The sequence below is a fragment of the Acomys minous genome (genome assembly GCF_964271855.1).
Source record: "Acomys minous genome assembly, chromosome: 13".
Taxonomy (NCBI): Eukaryota; Metazoa; Chordata; class Mammalia; order Rodentia; family Muridae; genus Acomys; species Acomys minous.
Window position 1 is genome coordinate 80,226,273 of NC_140495.1, and position 26,940 is coordinate 80,253,212.

A 26,940-nucleotide genomic window follows, 5' to 3' on the forward strand; every position below is an offset into this window, starting at 1 on the left:
GAAGAAAAAGATTTGTCACGAGTTAAATTCTTGAAATTTGCGTATATCTCAGTCAAAACTAGTCACAGCTGTAAAATGATTTCTGTATTCCTATGTAAATTGTTTTCGTATTGCAGGTATTGGTTGAGCTGATTCAGAGCTACCATCATAATGGTGTCAACTAAGAGGACTAGAATATGCTTATAAACTGGTCCAAACATGCAGTGTTCTGGTTAATATTTAATTTCCCAGGCCTCCCAGCTGCCAAAAGGTCTCCTTACATTATATATTTGATAAAATGGACATGAATCCCTACATAGTTTTTAAACCTTTATATTTCACAAATACATTTGTATTTGTGGGGTATCTAAAGATACTTGACAAAATGGATTTCAGATGAGGCACGCGCAGGACAACAATGCTGAAAATTGTGAGTGCTTGAGTCTCATCTCCAAAGCCGTCGGGGACAGGAGCTGCCTTTGCATTAGCATTTGTCACCGCCATAATTGTCACAGTTGCCATCGTAAACTTAGAAATGTCAAGGTTTTGTGTCATTCTTCTTTGCTGTGTTGGAGGTATTACTTTGGAATTTGGATGTCTGTTCTGATGTTCTGTTTCTTTCATCGTAAACATGAACTGTGAGTATCATGTTTAGTTTCCACTGGACTTGCTATTGAAAACTAAATCTTGTGTTCTTTGACTGCTGTATGGTGGTGGTGTTCTAAAATTGAGTTATATGTAGACACAGTGGATATCATCCTGGGCAAAGCTTAATTTTTATGTCTATAAAAGTTTGGGGCCCCGCTCATGTTCTGTAGAATGCTTTCTTGCTTCAAAACCTCAAGCTAGCTAATTTTCTGTATGAAATTACTCCTGAGGGGCAAAAGGGATGCTTTTGGGAAATGGTGCTGAAGGTTTCCTGTGTCCTCCCTGCTGGCTTTCTGACGCTTCTGTTCCGATGGTGCCAGTACTGGTGCTGGTGGCGACTGCTTGTCCCCTCAGCCTCGTAAGTGCTTGCTTCAGAGGCTGCACACTCTATTTCAGTAGAACGGCTTTGACACTATACATGTTTCTTGTAGACGAAAAGGTCTAAGGAGAGCTCCGAACACGGGGCGTATTCAGATCTACTGCAGCGTCAGAAAGCAACCATGGTTGAGAATAGCAAACTTACAGGGAAGATCGGTGAGCTGGAAACGATGGTAGCGGAGCTAAAGAGGCAAAAGTCTCGGGTAGAGGAAGAGCTTCCAAAAGTGAAGGAGGCCGCAGAAAACGAACTGAGGAAGCACCAGAAGAACGCGCGAGACATCGCCCTGCAGAAGCTAAGGGCAGAGAGCGAGGCCCAGCAGTACCGCCGAGAGCTGGAGAGCAGCGTGAGGGAAAAGGAGGCTGCGGAGCGGGAGCTGGAGCGAGTGAGGCAGCTGACCTCGGAGGCCGAGGCCAGGAGAGCCGCAGTGGAGGAGAACCTCCGGAACTTCCGCAGTCAGCTGGAGGAGCACACCTTCACGAGAAGAACGCTGGAAGATCATCTCAGGAGGAAAGACTCCAGCCTCAGTGACCTGGCACAGCAGAAGCAGGCATTAGTGGACGAACTCCGGCAAAAGCGGGACCATGAGGAGAAACTCTTGAAGTTGGTGAAGCAGATGGAACGCGACCTGGCGTTTCAGAAGCAGGTGGCCGAGGAGCAGCTGAGGGAAAAGAAGAAGATTGAGTTGGAAGCAAGAAGAAAGATAACCGAAATTCAGTATGCGTGTAGGGAAAATGCGCTGCCCACCTGTGCAGGCGCGCAGTCGGGACCCCAGAAGGAGTGTGGCAGACAGAAAGAGGAGGAGCTTAGGCAGCAGGTGGATGAGCTGACTGTGGCCAACAGAAAGGCCGAGAAGGAGATGAGGGAGCTCAAGTATGAACTCAGCGCCGTTCAGCTCGAAAAGGCTTCATCTGAGGAAAAGGCGCGCCTGCTGAAAGACAAGCTGGACGAAACGAACAACACACTCAGGTCCCTCAAGGAGGATCTGGAAAAGAAGGATCGGGTCCAGGAAAGCTATTCCCAGCAGCTCAGGGAACTTGGCAGGCAGCTGGACCAGACGACAGACAAAGCTGAAGAGGTCAGGCAGGAAGCCGACGATCTCAGGAAAATAAAGCGCAACTATCAGTTAGAATTAGACTCTCTCCATCACGAGAAAGGAAAACTGCAGAGAGAGGTAGATAGAATCACCAGGGTGCATGCACAGGCTGAGAGGAAGGTTCAGCATTTAAATTCCCAAGTCCGTTCTTCACAGGATGAGGGGCAGCAGCCCTCAAATGAAAGGAGACAGCTCTGTCAGAGAAAATCGGATCATCATCTCACAGAAGAGTTTGAGAAGAGCCATGCCCAGCTGCTTCAGAATATTAAAGCCGAGAAAGAAAACAACGATAAAATCCAAAAGCTCAATGAAGAATTGGAGAAAAGCAACGAGTGCGCGGAGGTGCTCAAACAACGGGTGGATGAGCTCACCAGGCAGAACAGTGAGACCAAACTAATGATGCAGAGAATTCAGGCCGAGTCCCAGACCATAGTTCAGGAGAAGCAAGCCATCCAGCAGCGGTGCGCGGTGCTGCAGCTTCAGGCAGACGGCTTTAAGGACCAGTTACGCAACACCAACGAACACCTGCACAAGCAGACGAAAACAGAGCAGGATTTCCACAGGAAAATTAAGAGCCTGGAAGACGATCTGGCTCAGAGTCAGAATTTGGTGAGCGAGTTTAAGCACAAGTGTGACCAGCAGAACCTTATCATTGAGACCAAGGCGAAGGAAGTGAGGAGCCTGAGCGCTGAACTCAGCGCCTCCAAAGAGGAGAAGCGACGGGAGGAGCAGAAAGCGCAGCTGCAGAAAGCGCAGGTGCAAGAGCTCAACGAGAGGCTGAAGAGGGTGCAGGATGAACTGCACTTGAAGACCATCGAAGAGCAGATGACCCACAGGAAGATGGCCCTGCTCCAGGAAGAGTCGGATAAGTTCAAGCGCTCTGCGGATGAGTTCCGGAAGAAGATGGAAAAATTAATGGAGTCCAAGGTCATCACCGAAAATGACATTTCGGGCATTCAGCATGACTTCGTGTCTCTTCAGAGAGAAAGCTGCCGAGCGCAAGAGAATGCCAGGCTGTGGGAGACGAGCATCGGGGAACTTGAACGGCAGCTGCAGTGCTACCGCGAGAAGATGCTACAAGGGCAGCCCGTAGAAGCAGATCACTATCAGAAATGCCGGAAGCTTGAGGAGGAGCTGTTAGCCCAGAGACGGGAGGTGGAAAACCTCAAGCAAAAAATGGACCAGCAGATAAAGGAACATGAGCACCAGTTAGTTTCGCTCCAGCGTGAAATTCAAGAGAAGAGCACAGCCAAAGATCACAGCTTCACACCGGCCTTTGGCATGTCAGGGAGGGAGCGCCAGCACTGCGCGGAGACCTCCTCTGGGAGCTCCAGACACCTTACCAAGGCCACATCTCCGCTGTCGAGGTGGACCCGGGAACCGCAGCAGATAGAAGAAAAATGGCAGCATAGGGTTGCTGAGCAAGTTCCAAAGGAGGTTCAGTTCCGACAGCCAGGGCCTCTGCTGGACAAGGAAGGTAGCCAGCCATGCTACTCAGAGTATTTTTCTCAGACAAGCACTGAATTGCAGATAACTATTGATGAGAAAAACCCAATTACAAGAGTGTCTGACCTGGAGAAGATGAGAGACCAAGCCCTGCTTGCTTCCAGGCTGCCTGTTAGGTGTCAGGATGACAAACTTGAGATGGAATTGGTGAAGCTTTTGTCGCCTTTAGAGGTATATATTTTTCTGAGACCTTGCCAGCTATATCACATCAGGCTTTTTATTTCTGTTCTTTTTTTTTTCTTTCTCTCCAAGACTAGATTTTTAACAGTTTTGAGTGCCTAGCTGTGTATAGTCCTGAGAGAAAAATAATAGCATAATTTTCCAGCAGTTGGGCTGCATTTACTATGTTACCACTGATTAATGAATGCTTGAGATTAGACAAATGTGATGGATAAGTGAGTATATATTTTAATATAACTATTTAAAAAATCTAGACAGTAGTTGTGTGTGCAGTTCAGTGGCAGAAGACTTCCCTAACGTGTAAGGCTCTGAATTCGAGGCCCAGCACTACAAGAGGGAGAAAAAGAAAAAGCTAGAGGAATGAAATATTACCTTCAATTTCTAGCATATTCTGTAGCCAGGTTTCATTTCAACCTTTCCCCACATGCTACTTTAATGTATTTAGCTGCTAAAACATGTGTCTCTCAGAATATCATTAGCCCCCACCCTGGGTGTGCAATTCTTGACTTATTTACTACTCAAGGGTTTTTGTTTGGGTGGAGAATATTTGATAAAATGCCATCACATGTTTTTTTTTTAAAGGCAACTTTTAACATCTTAACCATTCCTATTACAGATAGCTAAGAACAAACAATGTGTTCACACAGAAGTCACGACCTTAAAACAAGACAAGAAGCTGGGCTCCAGCGCTGGTGGATGGATGCTGGAAGGTTCTAGAATGTCCAGCGGACACAAGGGGGATTTCCTTAAGAAAAGTGTAGAACCAGAGACTTCCCGGAGCTCTGACCTTAGCCTGGCGTGCTCTGTTAGAGATGAGGAGTTTCAGTTCCGGGGGCTCAGGCGCACCGTGACTGGTAGGCAGCTGGCTGAGGCTAAGCTTCTGGACATGAGAACAGTTGAACAGCTGCGACTTGGTCTGAAGACGGTCGAAGAAGTGCAGAAAAGTCTTAGCAAGTTCTTGACCAAAGCCACCTCCATTGCAGGACTTTACCTAGAATCTTCCAAAGAAAAAATATCGTTTGCTTCTGCAGCCCAGAAAATCATAATAGACAAAATGATGGCTCTAGCCTTTTTGGAAGCTCAGGCTGCAACGGGTTTTATAATCGATCCCGTTTCTGGTCAGACTTACTGTGTTGAAGACGCGGTTCTTCAAGGCATCGTTGACCCTGAGTTCAGGAATAGTCTCCTGGAGGCAGAGAAGGCAGTTTTGGGTTATCCACATGCTTCTAAGACACTGTCGGTGTTCCAGGCAATGGAAAATAGAATGCTTGATAGGAAGAAAGGTAAACATATCTTGGAGGCACAGATTGCCAGTGGGGGCATCATTGACCCCGTGAGAGGCATCCGTGTTCCTCCAGAAGCTGCTGTGCAACAGGGTTTGCTGAACAGTGCCATCTTACAGTTTCTGCACGAGCCGTCCAGCAACACCAGAGTTTTTCCTAATCCCAACAACAAACAGGCTCTGTATTATTCTGAGTTACTTCAGATGTGTGTATTTGATGTAGATTGCCAGTGCTTTCTCTTGCCTTTTGGGGAGAGGGAAATATCCAGTCTCAACATAGAGAAAACTCATAAAATCGCTGTGGTGGATACGAAAACAGGGGCAGAACTGACCGCATTCGAGGCTTTCCGGAGAGGTCTGATTGACAAAAGCATTTACCTTGAGCTTTCAGAGCAGCAGTATCAGTGGAGGGAAGCCACGTTTTTTGACTCCTATGGGCATCCTTCTCACATGCTGACCGATATTAAAACTGGTCTGCAGTTCAATATTAGTGAGGCCTTAGAGCAGGGAACACTAGACAAAGCCTTGGTCCAAAAGTATCAGGAAGGCCTCGCCACACTGACAGAACTGGCTGATTTCTTGTTGAGCCGGGTAGTTCCTAAGAAGGACCTACACAGCCCCATTGCGGGCTATTGGCTGACAGCCAGTGGGGAACGGATCTCCCTACTGAAAGCCTCCCGTAGAAACTTGGTTGATAGGATCACTGCACTCAGATGCCTTGAAGCCCAAGTCAGTACCGGGGGGATCATTGATCCCCTAACTGGCCAAAGGTACAGGGTGGCTGAGGCTTTGCATAGAGGCCTAGTGGACGAGGGCTTCGCCCAGCAGCTGCACCAGTGTGAGTTAGTCATCACGGGGGTCAGCCATCCTGTCACTAAAAAGACGATGTCAGTCATGGAAGCCGTGAATGCAAATATCATAAGTAAAGAGATGGGAATCCGATGTCTGGAATTTCAGTACCTGACAGGGGGCCTGAGAGAGCCACAGGTTCACTCGAGGCTGTCAATAGAAGAGGCTCTTCAAGTGGGTATCATCGATGGCCTCATGGCTACCAGACTCAAAGATCAAAAGTCATACGTCAGAAATATAATATGTCCCCAGACTAAAAGAAAATTGACATATAAAGAAGCCTTGGCAAAAGCTGACTTTGATTTCCACACAGGACTTAAGCTGTTAGAAGTGTCTGAGCCCTTGGTGACAGGGATTTCCAGCCTCTACTATTCTTCCCAGTAGGGAGTTTGGCTTCCTGCAGAGGCAGTGGCGCAGCAGCAGCAGCTTCCTGCCATCTGCTCAGAGCAGATGGTGTCTGCAAAGTGTGCAGTCTAGGGACTGTGTTACCAACTCGAAGCACTGTTAGTTTCTTGTAGGCTAGAAGTAGCTCCCTGCTCAGAAGACATGGTCATTCTTAAATTGAAAATAACAAAAGATTAGCTGTCTCTCAAGTAGTCGTTTTTTTTGTTTGTTGGTTTGTTTGTTTTGGTTTGGGTTTTTTTTGTTTGTTTGTTTTCTGTTTTTTTAATCTTTATCTTACTAACATAAATGGGTTTTACCTAGAAAATGGGGTGAACGTGGTGGTCGTCAGCGCGTTCACAGACTCATTTCTCTCACTGGATAGATTGAGCACCTTTATGCCCTGACACATTGTGTGCCTCAAGAGCACCTCACAGCCCATCAAGAGATCTGCAGACCCATGAGGCTGACGACTGCCCCCTGTAGGCGGTGATGCTCTTTACGTATTAAAGTGTTTGTTGTAATCTTTTACTTTGGTTGAGACTTTGGAATTAAAATCTGACAAATGCCGTGTGTGTATTGGAAGAGGGGGCCTCATCTGTGTGTTGTCATTTCCTCTCTCTTTGCTTCCTGTGATCTGCTAGCTCTCTGTCAAGGCCCTCACGATTGTAATGCTAATGCAAAGGCAGTAGTCCCCATATCTCTCCATGTCTCATGAATAAAGTTGACTTTGCTTATTTGTCATACTCACGTAGCAGCTGGGTGGTCCAGGTCTGAGCAGTGATTAAAGACTGATTGCCAAAGCTTCCCCATCTACCAAGGACATCTGCCATGTGACCCGATGAACGAGGTTAAGTGAATGAATAAAGCATCTGAGTAACCTGTGTGCATGATGGGAAACATTTTTATAATCTTGTTTTCAGCAGAGAGGAGAGGTTAGTTGAGAAGCTCAGTTATCTGTCATTTACTGGAATGTATCTTTTTTTTTTAACCACTCGTACCGGTCAGAAGTCACTGGAAGAAGAGAAGAAACAACACGTTGAAAAAGCTAAAGAATTGCAGAAATGGGTATCAAATATCAGCAAGCCACTGAGAGATGGGGAGAAGGCTGGGGAACCTCTCTTCTCTAAGCAACAGGTACTCACAGAGGCCCTAATGCTAACTAGGTATGCTGAGTCATACGTCTGTAAAGCACAACCTAGAAATCTTTACATTAGTTCCCCCCAGGGTTACTTTACAGGCTTTTACAGTTTGCCCAAAGAGTCATAGTTACAATGTGCTAGAAAGCAAGAACCACTTGCATCACCCTCACTCTTAGCAGGTGGATGGGTTGTAGGATCTTCTCCTACATAGATCAATTCCCTGATTAGAATGACTGGGATTGCTGACCAGTGATGTCATCAGTCCCCCATGCCACCCACATCAGAACAACATGGAGAGTACCATCAATATATCTAAGGTGTGAACATTGTTGAGGGTTAGTAGCTCTTTCCTGGGTCTCTTCTGTTTCATAAGGAAGGCTTAGTTGACCAACCACTGCACAATACATTCGTCCTCTTAAAGGAATTGTTCAGTTCTTCACACTTTCTTCTGTTTGCCCGTTGCTAAGTGTTAGTTGGGACACTAAAGCAGGGGGGTTGCTTTTGCTCTGCAGTGAAGCAACCACTTGAAGCTCAGGACATTGGCATTAAGGTATAAATCCTGGTAGTGCATTGTTGATGGTAGAATTCCTGCTAGTTGGTGTTGTATTGTCAGGTTGACTTTGTTTTGGGGTGGGGTGGGGGGGCAGGGGCAAGGTCTAGGCTGGTCTCCCTGTTGCTGTGCAGCCAAGACTGGCTTTGAGGTGTGTTTCTTACAAATGGAAGAACTGAGAATTCAGAAAGCATTTGGTGCATTTTAAACCAAAACTCTTCAAGGTCATTTGCCTCAACTGTTTGACGTAAAATGCCTTCTCCCAAGGCCTTTGCTCGATATCAAATAGGAAAGCCTTCAGATAGGCACGTAAGCCATAGCCAAGCTGTCTTGAGAGAATGTGGTCCTCCAGAAGCAGGAGTTGTAAACACCTGGAGTCTTCACATCATGGCTGCAGATTTTCCAGAACAGTAGTTAGATTTAGACTTGGTGAACACAGACCCTTATAAGCTTATGGCCTTAACTGTAAGTCAGCCAGAACACCTGCTTTCTCTCTGGAAGGAAAAGGTGGTTTGGTGCACATAATGAGTGAGTTGAGTCCTCCAAAGATTCCACTTAGCTTCGTGATTACCTGTAACCACACAAGATTTACTGTGTAAGTTGACTAAGTAGCATACTCGGCATCTTTCCATTGGCCCAATCTTCTTCTCCTTCCTGTTCATTTACAAGAATGGAAACTTCGGTCAAATGGACCAATTGATGAGTTTTCCTTCTCCCATTGGCACAGACGGCTTAGGATGGAGGGTGCTAGCATGAGCAGTTACCTTCTGACCTACAGGCCTGCTGAGTAGTGAAGGAAGGGCCTCTTCGGGAGGAGTGCACCCCCCCAGTCACACTGTCTTTTTGAGAATGGTCACATATAAGGATAGTGCTGGGCTGTGCTGAGCCCCTGGCCTTTCGTGTATTCGTGATTGGGCCAGGATGGATGCAAGAGCTGTGTGGTGTTGCATTATAATTCCCTTATGAAGATGGTAGCACTGTGACAAGAGGGCACTGTATTTCCTCTTGTGTGCTGAGGAGAGCTGACCTCTTAGGCAGGCCTCTACACCTCTCACAGCTGACTCATTACTTATTGTGTCACCGAGAAAATACACTTGGCACTTCAGACTTGGTTAAAATTATATGTTTATTGTTATTATTATTATCATCATTATATTATTATTATTATTATGATGATGATGATTATTATTATTATGTAATACTCCTTTTGTGGGAAGACTTTGAATGTGACTTCTTCCCTTACAGATTTCCAGTAAAGAAATATCGACCAAGAAGGAGCAATTCTCCGAAGCTCTTCAAAGCACACAGATTTTTCTGGCTAAACATGGAGACAAGTACGTAGGCGTCCATCAGCCTTTCTATTTGGTGTTAGGGTCATGTTCTGAGAAGCCATCCAGCAGACAGAAGGCACTGCCCCTGACATTTTAAGAGTGGAACACGAACGGGTCACAGGTTACCTAACAGGACATGGAGAATGTGAATTTAGCTGTTTGTCACCGCCAGTCCTTACCACTCCGCAGCCTGTGAATGCTCAGATATCCCTGACCAGCAAACAGGCTCAGACAGGTTAAAGATTAGCAACCAGTGAGCCGCAGTGCACGCTGAGTCAGGTCTTAATACTTCAGTACTCTGAAACTCCCTTTTGGATAACTTCATAATGTGTTCTTGGCGCGCATGATAACGTAATTGAGATGTAGCAGGGTGTCTCTCTCTGATTGTGTTTTCTAGTGCTATTTTTCACAAGTTAACTTCACTTCTTTAAACCAGTGACTCAGACAAAGATGGAGTTCTCCCTCACCTTTAATCCTTTTGGAATGTCCTCTTCATGGTTACCCCAAAAAGAATTTTGTGTTTTTCCTTGAAGAATCTTTTCCCTCATGAACTTGGCAGTAGTAGTTCTGGTTTTTATTTGTTTGTTTGTTCTTGGGGAGGCACTGACCCATTAGTTTAACTCTTTAGTCTCTTTCTCAGACCAAGGAAAGAGTCTTGGATACTTTATATCGGCTTCTTAGTTTCATATATCATCATCATCTTAAGACCTGAGAAATATATAGAACAAGCTCTATTTTAAGACTGTAGCCATGAGTTATGTCCAGGTACCCTTGAAGGCTAACATTGCCCCTTGATACTTTGTGGATGTTGTAGACTGACAGATGAAGAAAGAAGCGAATTGGAGAAGCAGGTGAAAACTCTTCAAGAAGGCTACAATTTGTTATTCAGTGAATCTCTGAAACAACAGGAATTGCAACCCTCGGGAGAGGTGAAGGAGGAGGAGAAGGTAACATTACTGGCAGGTGTGAGGTCCATTGGAGGGCCCACCCATCGCATGACTGGAAATACATGGCAATGCACCTCGGGGTTCTGTGTGGAAAATATGTGCATAGAATTTCTTTGAGAGTTTGGAGGCTTCTGTGTTGTTTATGAAATGTGGTCTTACACATGCTGACCGTCATCTGACGCCTTCTTAATCTCTGCCTTGCATGGTGAACGAGGACTCATTCGTTTTCTAACTCTTCTTTTTCAAAGCCATTCTTTTACTTTTATGCTCAGTATTTTATTATAAGACACAATTAGAGAAGAGCCTGTGGGTCACCTCTGCAGCTGATGGACTGTGGAGATTCTTGATTGGCAGAGCTACCCATGAGAGTTATCTGAGCGGTGGGAGGCCCTGTCTTAAAGTGAAAGTACTCCCACATCTTCTTCTTAAAAAAAGAAAAGAAAAAAGAAATTGCCTAAAAATTGTCTGGCCCACAGTAATGGGCTCCCAGGAATACTGTCAGATAATTTGCCATGTTTTGGGGGTACGTAACCAGGTCTTTGTCTCCTTAGTCTTACTATCCTTGGAAACTTCCGTATGCTGTAAACATCAGTAGCATGGAGTCTGATGCTCTATCCTGACTCTGATCCCACCCAGATGCAGAAAGCATGATTTGCCTTCTAGATAGATGTGTGTTCTGTGTTCTCACTGTCAGCACCTTTCTCTTGTGTCCTCACTAACCCTGTTAGTATACACAGATGTTAAGTTTTCAGTTCACAGATGCATGTTGTTTTCAAAGCTTTATCACATCCTGTGCTGTTGAATAGATCACTGACATAGATCACTTGTGCATTTGAGCTGCCTAACATTCACAAGCCGCCTTGGTAAGTAGAGGACTTTTTTTTCTAATGATTAAGTATATTATTATAAAAACAAAGTCACCTAAGCTGCAAGAAACTGCCTTGGTTACCAGACTGACCCAAGCTTTCTGCAATTTCCTTTCAGCCGGATAAAGTGATTGCGGGCACCATCGATCGGACAACCGGAGAGGTCCTTTCTGTCTTTCAGGCAGTGTTAAGAGGCCTCATTGACTATGAGACAGGGATCAGGTTGCTTGAGGCCCAGCTCATGGTTTCTGGCTTAGTTTCACCAGAGCTGAGAAAGTGTTTTGACCTCAAAGATGCCGAAAGCCACGGCCTTGTGGATGAACAAATTCTGCACCAACTGAAGGAACTAAGAAAAGTAAAGCAGATCCTTTCTACTGCCTCGTCAGGCACGATCCCCGTGCTGGATTCTCTGGCTCGGGGCCTGATATCAGAATCCATGGCCATCCGAGTTCTTGAGATCCTGCTCTCCGCAGGCTCCCTGGTTGTTCCAGCCACAGGTGAACACCTGACCTTACAAAAGGCTTTCCAACAGAGCTTGATTTCCTCGGCATTGTTTTCTAAAGTCCTAGAAAGGCAAGATACTTGCAAAGATCTTATTGACCCATGCACTTCTGAGAAGGTATCCTTAACCGATATGGTACAAAGGAGTGTTTTGCAGGAGAATACCAGGATGTGGCTTTTACCGGTGAGACCTCAGGAAGCTGGCAGAATAGCCCTGAGATGTGGGAGAAGCGTCAGCATTCTCAGGGCAGCTCACGAGGGGCTCATAGACCGCGAGACCATGTTTAGGCTGTTAGGAGCACAGCTTCTGTCTGGCGGTCTGGTCAATTGCAACTCCGGTCAGAGAATGACTGTTGAAGAAGCCGTGGCAGAAGGAATGATTGACAGGGACACCGCAAGTAGTATCCTCACCTATCAGGTTCAAACAGGCGGGATCATGCACTCCAGCCCCGCAAAGCGACTAACAGTAGACGAAGCTGTGCAGTGTGACCTCATCACGTCCAGCAGTGCGCTTCTGGTTCTGGAGGCTCAACGGGGCTATGTGGGACTCATCTGGCCCCAGTCCGGCGAAATATTCCCCACATCTTCCTCCTTACAGCAAGAGTTGATTACAAATGAACTAGCCTACAAAATTCTGAACGGGAGACAGAAGATCGCCGCTCTCTATATCCCGGAAAGCTCTCAGGTCATTGATCTGGACGCCGCTAAGCAGCTGGGACTCATAGATAACAGCACAGCGTCAGTTTTAAAAAATATAACGCTGCCAGACAAAATGCCAGACTTAGGAGATTTAGAGGCTTATAGAAATGCCAGAAGATGGCTCTCTTTTTGTAAATTCCAGCCATCGACAGTTCACGATTACAGGCAAGAAGAGGATGGTTCTGATGGCGAAGAGCCGGTCGCAACCCAGAATTCAGAACAAACTAAAAGGTTATTCCTGTCTTACTTGATGGTGAACAGCTACATGGATGCAAACACAGGCCAGAGGCTCCTGCTCTATGACGGAGACCTGGGCGAGGCTGTGGCCATGCTGCTGGAGAGCTGCGGTGCAGAACTCGGAGCCGACACACCCGGGAAAGAAAGTCTTTCCTTCTTCGCCATCCCCGAGGCCTTTCCTAATTATGCTTTAAGTAAAGAAAAGGGGGAGTGTTCGGCTTCAGCAGCTGGCTCTGATAAATGTCCTTACACACAGCCCGAACATAGAGAGACCCTTGAAGACAGAAAGTGTGCCACAAATGAAGCGTTTTGTAAAACAGGAAACAGTGATACCAGCAGTGAATTGTGTAGGTCAGAAAGCCTAACAAATACCACAACAATTGTTCATAAACCCAGTAGTCCAACTAGTGTGTGTGTCCCCAAGCCTACGTCATATTCCACCCAGCCTGACTGTGCGGAAGGGAGCACGCTCAGACATGATGCTGACAATGTACTTAAAAGCTGTAAAAACCAACCTGAGCTTGAAACGAAGGCACGCCCAGATGAAGGGAGCCATTCTAAAAGCGCTCACGATGTTGCAGGTAATTTTCTGACATCAGAAACCCATAGACTTGGTGAATCAAGAGAAGGAGAGCGTGAAGATGATAAGCAGTGGGGCCCGGCTGCCTTTGACTATTCCCCCCGCCTGAGTGCCCTGCTAAGCCACGATTCGTTGGGGCACTGTCGGGGGAGTTCTAGTGACACACAAGCCCCGCAGAACACAGGCTTGTCATTCAGTGACCAAACAGTGTCAGCCGATCGGAGTACAGGGGAAACGTTTCAAGACCAGTTTCTAGGAATCGCAGCTATTAACGTCAGCTTACAGGGGGAGCGCAGTGAGCAGAAGTCTTTAGACACGGGGTGTGGCAGTGTTCACGTCCACCGTCACAGTGGTGAAGCCACATCAGGTACTTCCGGTGAGAGTGAACATACTCAACAAACAGAAGAAAGTGAGGACACTGGGTCTGAGGAGGAAGGCTATTCCTGTAGCATGATGCCTGGGGACGGTTCGTGGGGTGCCAGCCCGTCTGTTTGTGGCACACTGTCGCCTAAAGGAGCCATTGATGCTGGTGACTATGAGACGTCCCTGCTAGCTGATCAGCGGAGTGACACGGGAACAGACACAGAGAGTGATGACTATTTTTATGATACCCCCTTGTTTGAAGATGATGACCATGACTCTCTAGTTCTTCAGGATGATGACCATGACGGTTTGCAGCCCGAGGACTATGACACATTGCAGGAGGAAAACGATGGGACGCCCCCTTCTGTTGATATTTTTTATGACATTTCAAAAGAGAAGAATTCTGTGCCTCCTCAAGGAGGACTGGATGAGAGCTTAAGTGTGAAGACCAAAGGACATTGTCCCCAGGAATTTCTTGTAGGTATTGAGAAATCTGAATTATGTTTAGTTAACCAGAAACAATTAAATTCAGTTGACCAAGACAAGGTGAATGAACAGTTGGTGGAACCTACATCCAAAAGGGAAAACCTACCTGACCTTGAAAATAATGAGTCTGACTCATTGACTGACGGTGATGCTACAGGAAGGAAAGAGAGCTTAGGAGCCTTGTCAACACCCGATGATAGCTGGACAGAAGAGTGTGACACTAGCCAAGAAAGTCAATCTGACAGTGATCACGTAGGCTCCATACAAAGTAGAGACAGCAACAGGCACTGTGTATGTGATGACAATGACACGGGTGATGACGACAGTGATACTCACAATGAGGACCCCAGCAGTGAAGACGCTGGTGACTGGGGAGGACAAGGAGTAGAAGGTGAGAATGGAAAGCCCATGGGTGAAGCTGAAGACACCCAGGTGCATGCCACAGCTGTAAAAGAACACAGGGATGGAAACCAAAATGCCGGTAACACGTTTCTCCTGGGTAAAATGCACAACTACAGTCCACTAGGAAAGCAACACCACGTAGGTGTCCTACAGCCAGAATCAGCTAGCTTGAAAGGTCCAGACAGTGAAAGAAGCAACCATCCAGAACTTACGAATGACACTGATGAGGAATACAAAGCGAGTTTGTCTGATCATGTGGCAGCTCACGATGTGTTGCTGTCTAATGCTGAAGATGCTGCCTCAGAAAAAACATTTGGCTCTGAAAGTGCTTTATCTAATAATACCAGGTTGAGTTCTGAATTAGAATGTGATGTAATGCACACAAAAGTCAAGTTGGTTCAAGGTCCAGAATCTACAAACATTCTAAGAGCTGAAGGTGACTACCTTGAGAATGTATCACCGAAAATCAATCAATCTTTTGGCAAAATTGTTTGTTCTGAAACTGAGTTAGTAGTTGGACCTTCTGAGGAAAGCCATTCATCATCTATAGCCAGTGACAGGGACCAGCAAGGAAATGGAAGAGCTCTGGCTAAAGGTAGAGATGGCAAAGGCAAGCAGCTGGTAGATGAGGCATCCATTCCGGAGATAGGCTTTGGGATAGAAGAAGGGAAGATAGAAGGCCCAGACCAAGAAGAAAAGCGTCTCAGCCCCTTGCCAAATAAATGGGCAACAGAGAGTCTCAGCATGGGTAAGAGTCAGCTTCCCACTCCACTGATGAACTCTGAGGAACTTAGTCACAGAGGGGACCCGAAAGCACCAACTGTAACTCTTGCAGGAGAACCAAAGAGTGTGCAAAGGCAGATTAGTGAAAGTCCTGTTCTGCTTGATACTCTTGCAGAAATATTTGACACCTCAATTTCTAAAGTGGCTCCTGCTGACTTGACCTCAGTTGTAACATCTTGTGAGGTGAAGAGTTGTGCGGATGAAGATCTTTTCACTGGAGGGCCAGAGAAAGCAAAGGATCTGTTGACCTCTATAGAACACTCTGATAAACATATAAACACAGATGTACTGGAACTAAACAAAAATATCCCCAGCCATGTTTCAATAGCTTCCTCTCCAATGAAAGATGACTTATGCACAGCAAAGAATGCAGAGGAAAAGACAATCACTCCCCAAGAAGACTGGCCCCCAGGTGCCAAGGTCCAGCCAAGTGACACTTATATCAAGGAAAGTATCTCAGATGGGAAAAGAGGAATTCCGTTCCCTCCAGAAAATAGCGACACCACACTGTCACTCTTACCTCTCAAAAGTATAGAGGACTGTGGAGGAAATATGGATTCTGTGGATCCTAAGCTCCATGTGACTGGAGTGAAAAATTCGTCCAGTGACACTTCAGCTGCGGGCTGCTCACTGTTAGAAAGCAGCAGAGAGCAAGAAAACACTGAGAATCAGCCACATGGAGAGCAAGCCTTGGGTCCAAGACCCCAAGAGAGAGAAGTTCCTAGTCCTGAGTTGCCTCTGCCATATGTGGAAGATGGGAAGGTCATCTTGAAAAGCACGTTAGGAGAAGTTCAGACGGATCTCCAAGAGGCCGGAGACCTTCCAGCTTGCACAGGCACTAAAACTTCTGCTCAGAACTTAATCAAAAGAGTTATCTTGTCTCAGTTGGCAAGTGAGGTCCCTAGTGTGCCCGGTCCTGGCATTTCCCCAAGAGACTCCTCAGAAGTGAAGACAGAGAGCGGAGCGGATCCTCTCTGTGTTGCGAGACTCCGGTTGGCGCTTCTTGATATAGTGGAGCAGACAGAGCATACCCAAGAGTCCCCGGGCACATCCGAGTTGATGCAAGCATTAGCTCAGATGGAGCGTGACCCCGAGAAGAGAGGCATGGCCCCTGAATTATTTCCACCGCAACTTAAGAAGGCCCTTCACACGCTGCTTTTTGGTGGGTATTCAGCTGAGAGAGAACAGGCTGAAGCCTCCAATCAAAACCCGTGCACTGCTTCTGAGACTGCTGAAGAAAAGCCATACGTCGGCAGTGATCGTGGAAGTAAAGGAGGACATCACTGTTCCCCGAACCCACAAACTGTAAGACAAGAGGAAGTAGAGCACTGTAGTGTGCACGCAGCAGCATCGCCAGGACAAGAGAAGCTTCAAGAACTGCACAGGGAGCCTCCGGACCGTTCAGACTGTTTTTCTGGATCTGATGGTAGCTCGAAGGAAAAAGTGAGTTGACGTGTGCGTTTTTTTTCCCTGTGACAATTCCAGCAGGAAACCCGTGGGTATCATCCCATACATTTTGTTTGCTTTGATTTCTTTTTTTCATAAAGGCTAGTAATTAACCGTATCCAATTTTGTTTTTAGCGTTCCAGTGAGTTACAGCAGTGTTTACAACTTACTGAGAAAATGCGTGAATATTTGGCCTTGCTTCAGGATACAGAGCCCCCCGTAGACGCTCGGGCATCTGTGGGCAGTGGTCTGGAAGCCTTGAAGAGTCAGCTCAGGCAGCTAGAGGTAAGAGCTGCCTACCAGTACGCTTGCCTGCTTCCCACCAGTGATCACGTCAGGCAGAAGGGTTATTTGGCCTCATGGTTCTGGAGGCCGTAGCCCAAGATCCCTCAGTCCCTCGGTGGCGTTTAGGTTTGTGGCAAGGTAGTTCTTCACCTCAAACTGAAAGGCAGAAGAAGAAAGACTAGAATGCCCCTGTCCCCTCTGAGAGCCCGCCAACTGTGGGAATCCGAAGTTCTACTAAATCCACTTCTTGAAGCTTCTATTCCCCCACTGTAGCACCAGGCTGAGGTCCAAAGCACAGGCCTTGGGAGACATCAAGATCTCAGCTACAGTGGCTGATGGGTCCTGGGTGGTGGTGTCACCCCATGCACAGTTTGCAAGAAGGAGAATGCTTTGCTCTCGCTCTGTTTGGGTTTGTGCTTTTTTGCTGAGTGGTAGGTAGATGTGGAATATTTTTCTTTGCAGACATTCGAGCTGGGATTAGCTCCGATTGCTGTATTTTTAAGAAAAGATCTGAAGTTGGCGGAAGAATTCTTAAAGTCTTTTCCTAGTGACCTTCCCAGCAGACACCGCGAGGAACTGAGCAAAAGCCACGAACGTTTACAGAATGCCTTCTCGTACCTCAGCGGTGTATCCTCAGAAAGAATGAAGCTGATCATGCTTGCAATTGACTCTGAAATGGTAGGCATAACCCGGTGAATTCTGAGGAAAACGTGATTGAGAGTTTAAACTGTACAGTGAGGTATTTCATTTAAGTATTACATTTTTACAGTTCTCAACTCTTCGAACAGAATCACTATAGGACTTGGGAATTTGGGGGTCAGAGAGAAATTAACATGTAATTCTGTTTTCTAGTCTAAGCTAGCAGTTCGTCACGAAGACTTCCTACACAAACTTACATCGTATTCAGATTGGGTATCAGAGAAAAGCAAATCTGTGAAGGATATTCAAACTGTGAACATCCAAGATGCTGAGCTTGTTAAGGAGAATGTGAAGTTTCTTAAGGTGAGTATCAAAGCTCTTCTGACGAAGTACAAAACCTGTGGATTCACTGTAAGAAGTGTTCAGGACAAGTACAACCTTCCTGAGCCTGTAAGGGATTATTTCCTGCCTTTTGCTTGAAAAGATGTCTTTTCCTACTTGTTCCAACTCTAGAAGCTGTCCCATACACCGTACCAGATTCTCACTACCACTGACACACTGACATCTATCTGTCTTTATGTCTTTTTTTTAAAAGATGTATTTATTTATTATGTATACAGTGCTCTGCCTCCATGACAGAAGAAGGCATTAGATCACATTATAGATGGTTACCAGCCACCATGTGGGTGCTGGGAATTGAACTCAGGACCTCTGGAAGAGCAGTCAGTACTCTTAACCTCTGAGCCATCTCTACAGCCCTGTCTTTATGTCTTTTATGAATGAATTATATATGTACAAGATAGCTATAAATGAGTCAGTTAGTAATTCAAGTTATATTTGTATGGTAATAAATTTTGGTCTGAATTTTTTTTTTAACACACTCTTAATTTGAACAACATTTCCATGAACACTTGGGCTCCTTGCCTCAGAATCAGAAAACTAAAATTATAGGCTGTTTAATTCATTTTTTGTGTTCCTTGTGGTCTTGTTATATATTACCACAACTGAAAGGATAATGTAAATGTTGTAAATATTAACATTTAGTGATGTTAATGTCCCTTTTACTACAATGAATAAACTTGTTTTTGATCTTTGGGTGTTTCGTTTTGGTTTGGTTCTTGTCGCTTGCATTTTAAGTATGATATACCAGGCGAGGAGAGGCTGCTCTTGGGGTTGTTTATCTTTATATTTTAGCTACCATCACATTTAAATACTTCACTACTGGGATGAAAGGTGGCTTACTGTATGAAGTGCTTACCACACTTTCTGTGCAGGTATGGGGGTCTGAGCTTGAATCCCTAGAATTAGCGTAAGGTTGGGTGGGGTGAAGCATGTCTTCACTTCGAGTGCTGTTGTGGGGAGACAGGAGAATCGTGGTCACTTGTGGCCAGCTAGCTTGGAGGAAGCAGAGAATAGAAAAAATAGACTCACCCAGTCTCAAACCAGACGTAAGGCAAGAACCAACCCTGAGGTTGTCCTCTGACCTCCACACTGGTGCCCTGGCATACACACACTCACACATATGCATGCACACACATCACACACACACACACACACACACACACACACACACACACACACACACACATAACCTCTTACCAGATGATGAATAAGTACATTTTTTTGAATGCTGAAAAAGTATCATTAAACCTTCAAGTGCCAATAGAAGGATCATATTTAAGCAGAAAGTAGACCTTGGTGTTACTGATGCTGTTGACCTTTACAAAGCACAGCCTACCTTCCCTGGCAACTTGTACTGCTTTTTTCACAGAACGTGCTGAGGGACCTTACACATACCAAAGCGCAGCTGGAAACGACGGCCTTTGACATACAGTCCTTCATCTCTGATCACGCGCAAGATCTGTCTCCCAACCAAAACAGACAGTTGCTGAGACTCTTAAATACAACCCAGAAGCGTTTTCTTGACACACAGGAGCTGGTAACGGCCGAGGCGGACCGGTTCGAGGCTCACCTGCAGCTAGAGCAGGCACTCGGTCATAAGAAGGTTTGCCTTCCTGGGGAGTTGTGCTCCCTGTTTCACTTTTTCTCTGTGAAGCCATAACTTAGGTAACCTGAAACTGTGCGGAGCTGGGAGGGACCCTAGGTGTGGCTGAGTGGGTGTGGAGCAGAACTCCTGCCCTGGACCACAGCATAGGGCCTTCACATTGATGCTGTCGTGCAGTTGACCTTTTTTTTTTTTTTCACTCTTCTCTTAACATCGTTTTGCTAGGTGAGAGACTTCATCCTCTCCCTGGGTACCATTTCTCCTGGGAGGAGTGGAGTACTCATTCTAGAGCCAAAGTGTCTTAGGTTATGTCCCTGCTTTGCGTGACTCAGTGAAGTCACTTAACCCTCACTTAGCTTGTTAACAAATTAGCAGCAGTAATGTTTACCAGGAACTCTTATGAGCACTGATGAGACACCTCATGCCTGACCTGCGCTGAGCTTTTAAGGGGCATGAGCGGGGTTTACTGTTGCCGTGAGCTAGATAACAAGTGTGTGCAGAATAGGAAAACAAAGACACAAGTTTTGGCTTATTAATCTGTTGATTTAGTGAATTCTATCACAGTAATGAGCAGTAATGAGGAAAGAACACAATGATGAAATAAAAGTAATGCATGCAATGATTTTTTTTTAATTCTTGAAGCATCCAAGGCATTGTGTGTAGCATGATAACCTATCTGTACATATCCATATGTTCACTGACAAGTCACAACTAACTTCTCTTTTGGTGTCCTTTTGCAGAATTAATTATGTGTGTCGCAGGTTTCAAGAGCTTAAGAAAATGGAATGTTTCTTCCTGTCGGTCAGAAGTTCCATCTCTTACACATATGCATGGCCAGTATTCCGCTGAGCAACTTCACCCGAAACAGGCCCTTTGCGTGTATATGGGACATGCGCATACTGTGCTATCTGTCTGTCCTTGCTCACTTTGTACTCCAGTGCTATCATGTTTACAGCATACTTGAGAGGCTTAGAGGAGGGTGTTTGAACAGTGTACCCTGCTGAGAGGCTTGGTTAGAAGGGAGCTGAAGGTCACCCACTGAAGGGGCGCTGCGTTTTCTCCATCTTAGGTTGCAGCAGAGCGTCAACAGGAGTTCAAAGAGAAGCTCCAAGGGCTGTGTGATCTCCTCACCCAGACTGAAAACCGCCTGATTAGTCACCAGGAGGCCTTTGTGATTGGGGATGGCACGGTGGAGTTAAAGAAGTACCAGTCCAAGCAAGAGGTAGACCTTTGTATCCACAGCCGTGTACCCTTGTTAGCTGTGGCTCCTGGGAGGCCACTGGGAGCGCTGGAAATACACTAGATGTATCGGAAGCAACGCGTGCCCAGGGCTCTGGGAAAGGGCTTTAAACTTTACACTCAAAGCTAGATTTACGATGTAGAGGTCATTTTCTAGACGTTTTTGGTGATCTACTGCATCAAGGAGGTCATTGATACATTACGGTGTGAATTCTTTCGTGGCCTGTTGACTCACTCACAAATCAGGAGAAATAGGCTCCAGTGTGAGTTCTTTCCCAGTACTAGCTCTTTTCCTGTTCCTCGGGTCTTTTCCTGTAATTCATTCTTTTTTATCTAAGGAAAAGGTAAAATAACAAAAACGCCAGACAGGAGAACCTGTGTTTTGGTGTTAGGAGGTTCAGATTTGGTGTTGGTCAGACCTCTGGAGCTCAGCGCCCTTCAGTTAAGAACTGACTGCGCTTCTGTTGCAGTGTTGTTATTCAAGCTGAGTAAATATGGATCAAGTTACCACCACAGTTAATGTCACTTGGTAACGATGTCATGTACAGTCTGTCATGCAAGTAAGGTGCACAAAACCTTGAGGAAACTCAAGATAGAATATGGAGAAAGACGTTATCAAGATGGAGTGGTGTATTATAAAGAATGAAAATGCACAAAAACAGAATCCCCTTGTTTTTAAGAGTGAAGATCACAGGGGGAAATCTCTACTTCCCAGGCAAAAGAAAGCTAGAACTCCAGAGAGGAGAGCTTAGTCCTGAGTGTCCTCCTAGCCCGGGCTAAGATGCAAGCACCGTGACATATGTCACCTGGTGTTAAAAAAAGAAAATGTCTCAGTTCACTAGTGGACCTATTTTTTTTTCTTTACTGAGTAATAGATGTGGATTAAAAATCAAGGTTGTGGGGGTGATATATGCCTGTAAGCGCGGCACTTGGGAGGCTGAGGAGGAGGATGGCTTTGCCACATAGTGAGACACAGTCTCAAGGTACATGTATCAGTGTTTAGAAATAGGATATACATCACCACAAATTTATGTTGTAAACAAGCTTATATAACTCTCATACAAATTTGTACAGCTTATATACGAAGTGCTTTGATGGTTTCAGTGTTCCACAGGTACTCTTAAGCAGGAAAGGTTCATACAGTTTTAATACTAGGATTTGAAATTATTTGGAAATTAAAGTGCAGTTAAACCATACTCTGTGTGCTATTTCAGTGTACTTGCTAGTGTCTCTGCCAGCAGTAACTCCCTTTTAAGAATTACAGTTCTGCAAGAATTGAAAGGATACAATTGAATATTGTTTTTCATGTGTGTTTTAAGGAATTAGAGAGAGAGATGCAAGGAAGTACGCAGGCATTGGCAGAAATAGTGAGGAACACGGAAATATTTCTAAAAGAGAGTGGTGAAGAGTTGTCCCAAGAAGATAAAGCTTTGATTGAGCAGAAGCTAACTGAGGCAAAGGTAAAGTTTGAACAGCTGAATTTAAAGGCGGAGCAGTCGAAAAAGGAGCTGGATAAAGCAGTGACGACAGCCATCAAGGAAGAGACTGAAAAGGTGCCTGTCCGAGTGTGTGGTATACTGTCACTTCACCAGAGATGATTAACATGACAGCTGCTTGCATTTATTAAGCATATTGGGTGGTGGTGAGCAGTGGTTAGTGCTAAGAGCTACAGTGCTGGGACTGTGGGTACAAAATTGCCAAATACAAAGATCGGGAGAGTTGGCTTTGGTCTTTCTGTAAGTTGAAGCCGGTTGAGAGACTTCGGGTGTGAGGAGCGCTGTCAAGTATAGTTAAAAGTTCAAAATGAATGTTTGAAGGCAGTGTAGACCCAGCACAACTACTTGTTGCTTTAAGGCTTAATTCCCATATGTTTCTAATATGTGTTAGTAAATGTAAGATTGCCTGATATTTACTTTTTTTTTTTTTTTAGCGTGTTGCACCTAGGCCGTGTCTCTAATACTTACGAGCCTTCCTTACGCAGGTTGCAGCTGTGAGGCAGCTGGAAGAGAGCAAAACCAAAATAGAAAGCCTTTTGGACTGGCTGTCAACTGTTGAGAAAGACTCAGAAAGGGCGGGGATGAAGCCCACGCAGCTGATGGAGCAGAACGGAACCCATTTGCACGACGGTGATGGCAAGTCAGTAGCTGGTGAAGAGGATGAAGTCAATGGGAACCTGCTGGAGACAGATGCTGAAGGGCGCGCCGGGACCACCGAGGGGAATCTCAACCAGCAGTACCAGAAAGTCAAGGTGTGCCGCTTAAACAGTGATGCCGTCAGATTCTATGTGGGAGCGTGATAAAGAGTCAAACAGCTTTCTACAACCGAGCCTTATTGACCACACACAGAATAGAGACTTTCCCTACCTCAGGTTTATTGTTACGTCAAGTATAAATTTCTGTGTATGTTATAAGCAAAGATACAGCTTCTGTGCATAGCTGAGGCCCTGTTTAAGAAATTAAAAGAGGGCTGGAGAGCTGGTTTCGTGGTTAAGACAGCTCGCTGTGCTTGCAGGGCATCCAGGTTCCGTTTCCAGCATCACGTCAGGCAGCTCAGGACTGCCTGTAGCTCCAGCTGGCCACTAAGGTCATCCAGAACAGACACATATGCATAATTTTTTTTTAAAGGAACGAAAGAAAGGCTGGTAGCTGGCACCCTTCCTGGCTCTTTCCCACTTCATTTAGTCTTCCTAGCTACTCTTTGAGGTTTTTGGTTTCCATTTTATAGGACAATTTCAGCATCCATACATAAAGCAGCTTGCCAGGTAGCACATGTTGTAAAGCTAGGGCTTGGCTTCTGTCTCAGCCATAGTTCTGGGCACTGCAGACCTCTGCTGCATGTTCACAGACTGGCATGCTGCGCGGCCTTGAGCTCACATCGTTCTCAGCTGAGCCTGTGAGACAGCGCACGCCAATGTGGAGAATGAAAACCCAGGGCACAGTAGCAATGGAAGCGGTCATTCATGCCACTGCAGGAGTATAGGCAGGTTTGGAGTAACCATTTTAAAGTGTCCCCCGAATTGATATATTTTGTCTCTGTGCCCGGGGTCTTGGAGGAATTGTTGCTTGATGACTGTCCTTGAGAGGCCTTTTCAGGTCTGTTAGGTGTCCTAGGATCCAAGAGGATATCCTCAGTGAGATCTTCTAGATTTTATGCCTGGCCAGTGAGAGCGCTCACACTTTGAACAGTGAGAGTGTTCATACTTGAGCAGGACCTTACTGGTCCTGGTACTCTACAGTTTAAAATAAAAATCGAACAAACTCCTGAAGGATGTTTATGAATTACAACAAAAAAGTCACAAAACAGAAGCTTAACCAGAGTGATAAAAAGTTATCAGTGAGTACACTTTCACGTGAAGAGGTCCCCCAAGCCAGGGTCACCCTTGCTTCAGTCCATAGCATGTTCTTTTCCTTCTGAGACCTTTACTTCTGAGACTGAGAATTCTTAAGAGCCAACCTGCTATTTGAGGCGGGGGCAGGGCTGAGTTAGGGATGTCAGCCCTCTGTAATTCTGCTGGGGCCTGGGTCAGCCACGCCCCTCCCCCCCTTCAGCCTGACATCCCTCATATACAAAAGGAAGGGTACTGACCAGATGGCATAAGGTACTCTATATGCCCTGGTGCAGAGGAGTGTATGAATGTGATTCAAATGCCAAAGACCCAGCTTGTGGAAGAAAGCTGTTTCAACTAAAGTATTTATCAGTGGTCCATGAGATGGCAGGCACTGCTGCACCTAGTGAGAATGCAGGTGTGGGAAAGGCCAGTGCTCCACTGGCTGATTGAGACCAGGCTGGGAGCAAGGCCCGGCCTCTCAGGGATTGTGAGCCCTTGTCACTTGACTGCTCTTATTCTCACTCTGCCCCTTGTCGGCACTGTCCTAGGTTACTTGGGGGTTTCATCCAGGAGCTTGCCTACCAAGGGGGAGATGGGGACATAGCACATAATAGCTACCTTCTGTGGTATGGAGGTCAGTAGAAAGTGCTGAGGGAAAGAGATCTTAATGATTTGCTCGGGGGTAATTTGGCGTAATATAGTTCAGTTTTTACCATTTAAATCAAGTAGTTAGGATAAAGCCATGTCGGTGAGAGTTATGCCAATATTCAAAGGGGATGGAGGCAGCTATGTAGGTATCTGTTGAAACAGCTGCCACCAGGCAAAAACACGTGGAGAAAATGTGCCAGTGTGCCTACACAGGTGGGTGGGGATAGAGATGGGAGTAAGCAAAGCGCAGGTGTAGAGGAAAGAGCCCTGTGACGACAGCCAGGACAGGTGCGGATAAGCCATTACAAGAAGTGGAGAAAATCTCTCAGGATTACTAGCCTTTTGTGCCATGTTTGGGCAGCACATTTGAAAAAAACAAAACGAAACCTTTTACAGATGGAGGGGAGGGAACCTGAGGTGCCAAAGGCACCTGCCCTCTGCAAAGTGAGGCCATCAGGGGTTCTACACATCTTTGACCTGTTGGTAGCACCACTTCCTGAGAGCATTCTCTGCTCTCATGCCTCAGAGTGGACTCAAACCCCTAGCATGTGCCAGGATCTAGAGGGATTTGTGTGTGAGCAGAAATGACCCTTAAAGCAAATGTGCGACACGTTGAGGTGACCGTCTCCATGTTCACTATAAGAAACTGATAAGATGTCACTATAAGAAACTATAAGATGTTTTCCTGACATCTGCTCCCTCAGCTCTATTGGACTTCTCTAGTAATTCCATCCTTATTTCCCTGTTGTTAACTGTCTTTGGCCAACGGAAAGGGCATCGAGAAGCCAAGTTGGATCCTGGAAGCCGGGTCACCTCGAGGCCACAGTGTTCCCAACAGCACTAAGTTGTGCCTCCCTTCTTTCCACACAGGCACAGCACGAAAAGATCATGGCTCAGCACCAGGCGGTCATCGTAGCCACACAGTCTGCGCAAGTCCTGCTAGAGAAGCAGGGCCACCATCTCTCTCCCGGAGAGAAGGAGAAGCTGCGGACGAACATGCAGGAGCTGAGGGCGCACTACGAGACGGCGCTGGCCGAGTGTGAGAAGAGGGTGAAGCTGACACACTCCCTGCAGGAGGAGCTGGCGAAGTTTGACGCCGACTACGGGGAGTTTGAGCGTTGGCTGCAGCAGTCAGAGCAAGAGCTGGAGAACCTGGAGGCAGGCGGCGCCGATGACCTCAGTGGGTTAGCGGGCAAGCTGAGGAGGCAGAAGAGCTTCTCAGAAGATGTCATTTCGCACAAGGGCGACCTGAGGTACATCACCATTTCTGGAAACAGGGTGTTAGAAGCTGCCAAATCTTGCTGCAAGAGAGATGATGACAGGGTTGACAAGGACAGTATCGACACTTCCACAACATACAGAGAAGTTCAGACTAAACTGGATCAGGCCACAGACCGCTTCCGATCTCTCTACTCTAAGGTAATCTTCTTTTCCTTTTTAATTTTTTGAGCAGAGGTCAGTCTGTGATATATTTTTTCTACCTGTCCTCTTCACTTTTAGAAGTTAAAAATATTTATTCATCTTCTCTATTTCTGGAAAATGTCTTTTTTTTTTTTTTTAATTAGCAACTTCAAGTTACTTAGTTTTGAGAGAACCTTTCCAGTTTTTTGTTAGCAGTTTCTGTAGTACCAAATCTGACCACTAGATGGATCATATTAAGCAGGAGGAGAGGCTCCACCTCTGGCCTGACCATCTGAAGTGTCATGGTTCCCTTCACATATTGTAGGACTGTTTGTCTGTCCTACAGCTGCATTTGGATGCTATGCTTTCATTATGAATGACTACTGCTCTTTTATGACCACGGAAAATTAAGAGACCTGTTAAAAACAAAAACTGTAAGCCAGGTGTGGTGGTACATGCTCGAAAAGCTAAAAGAGAAGGGTTGTAAATTCGGGTTAGCCTGGGCTACATAGCAAGATCCTGTCTCAACATGGGGAGGGAGACGACCCAAGAACATATTTCCCTGCTTGCTACATAGGCTGTGCAGACTTAACCCACCACCATACATGATTTGAAGAGCATCTTTGAGTGCTGGATTTTGCTTTGCCTGAATGTAAAGTATTTGGCTTCATTGTGTTGATCTTGTGCAACGTGTAGAAATGACTTAATAAAGAACCCTAAAGGTATTTTCATACATTTCTATATATAATCTGAAATTCCAGGAGT

At 45.9% G+C, this 26,940-nt stretch overlaps 1 protein-coding gene across 25 annotated transcripts in view; it reads left to right on the top strand.

The window, feature by feature from the left end:
- DST (dystonin) overlaps positions 1 to 26,940 on the top strand; it is a 405,299-nt gene that overhangs the window by 268,561 nt on the left and 109,798 nt on the right. For 15 of the 25 annotated variants that reach the window (XM_084754651.1, XM_084754634.1, XM_084754655.1 and 12 more), the window contains 12 exons: positions 7,306 to 7,434; positions 9,235 to 9,323; positions 10,135 to 10,267; positions 11,252 to 16,627; positions 16,766 to 16,915; positions 17,378 to 17,593; positions 17,768 to 17,917; positions 19,326 to 19,559; positions 20,629 to 20,781; positions 22,118 to 22,351; positions 22,780 to 23,046; positions 25,645 to 26,193. In XM_084754651.1, coding sequence (XP_084610777.1) covers positions 7,306 to 7,434; positions 9,235 to 9,323; positions 10,135 to 10,267; positions 11,252 to 16,627; positions 16,766 to 16,915; positions 17,378 to 17,593; positions 17,768 to 17,917; positions 19,326 to 19,559; positions 20,629 to 20,781; positions 22,118 to 22,351; positions 22,780 to 23,046; positions 25,645 to 26,193 — 7,680 coding nt within the window. Of the gene's footprint in view, positions 1 to 1,058; positions 3,777 to 4,401; positions 7,184 to 7,305; positions 7,435 to 9,234; positions 9,324 to 10,134; positions 10,268 to 11,251; positions 16,628 to 16,765; positions 16,916 to 17,377; positions 17,594 to 17,767; positions 17,918 to 19,325; positions 19,560 to 20,628; positions 20,782 to 22,117; positions 22,352 to 22,779; positions 23,047 to 25,644; positions 26,194 to 26,940 lie in introns of those variants that run through there. The other 10 variants (XM_084754640.1, XM_084754642.1, XM_084754643.1 and 7 more) reach the window with 4 other exon arrangements.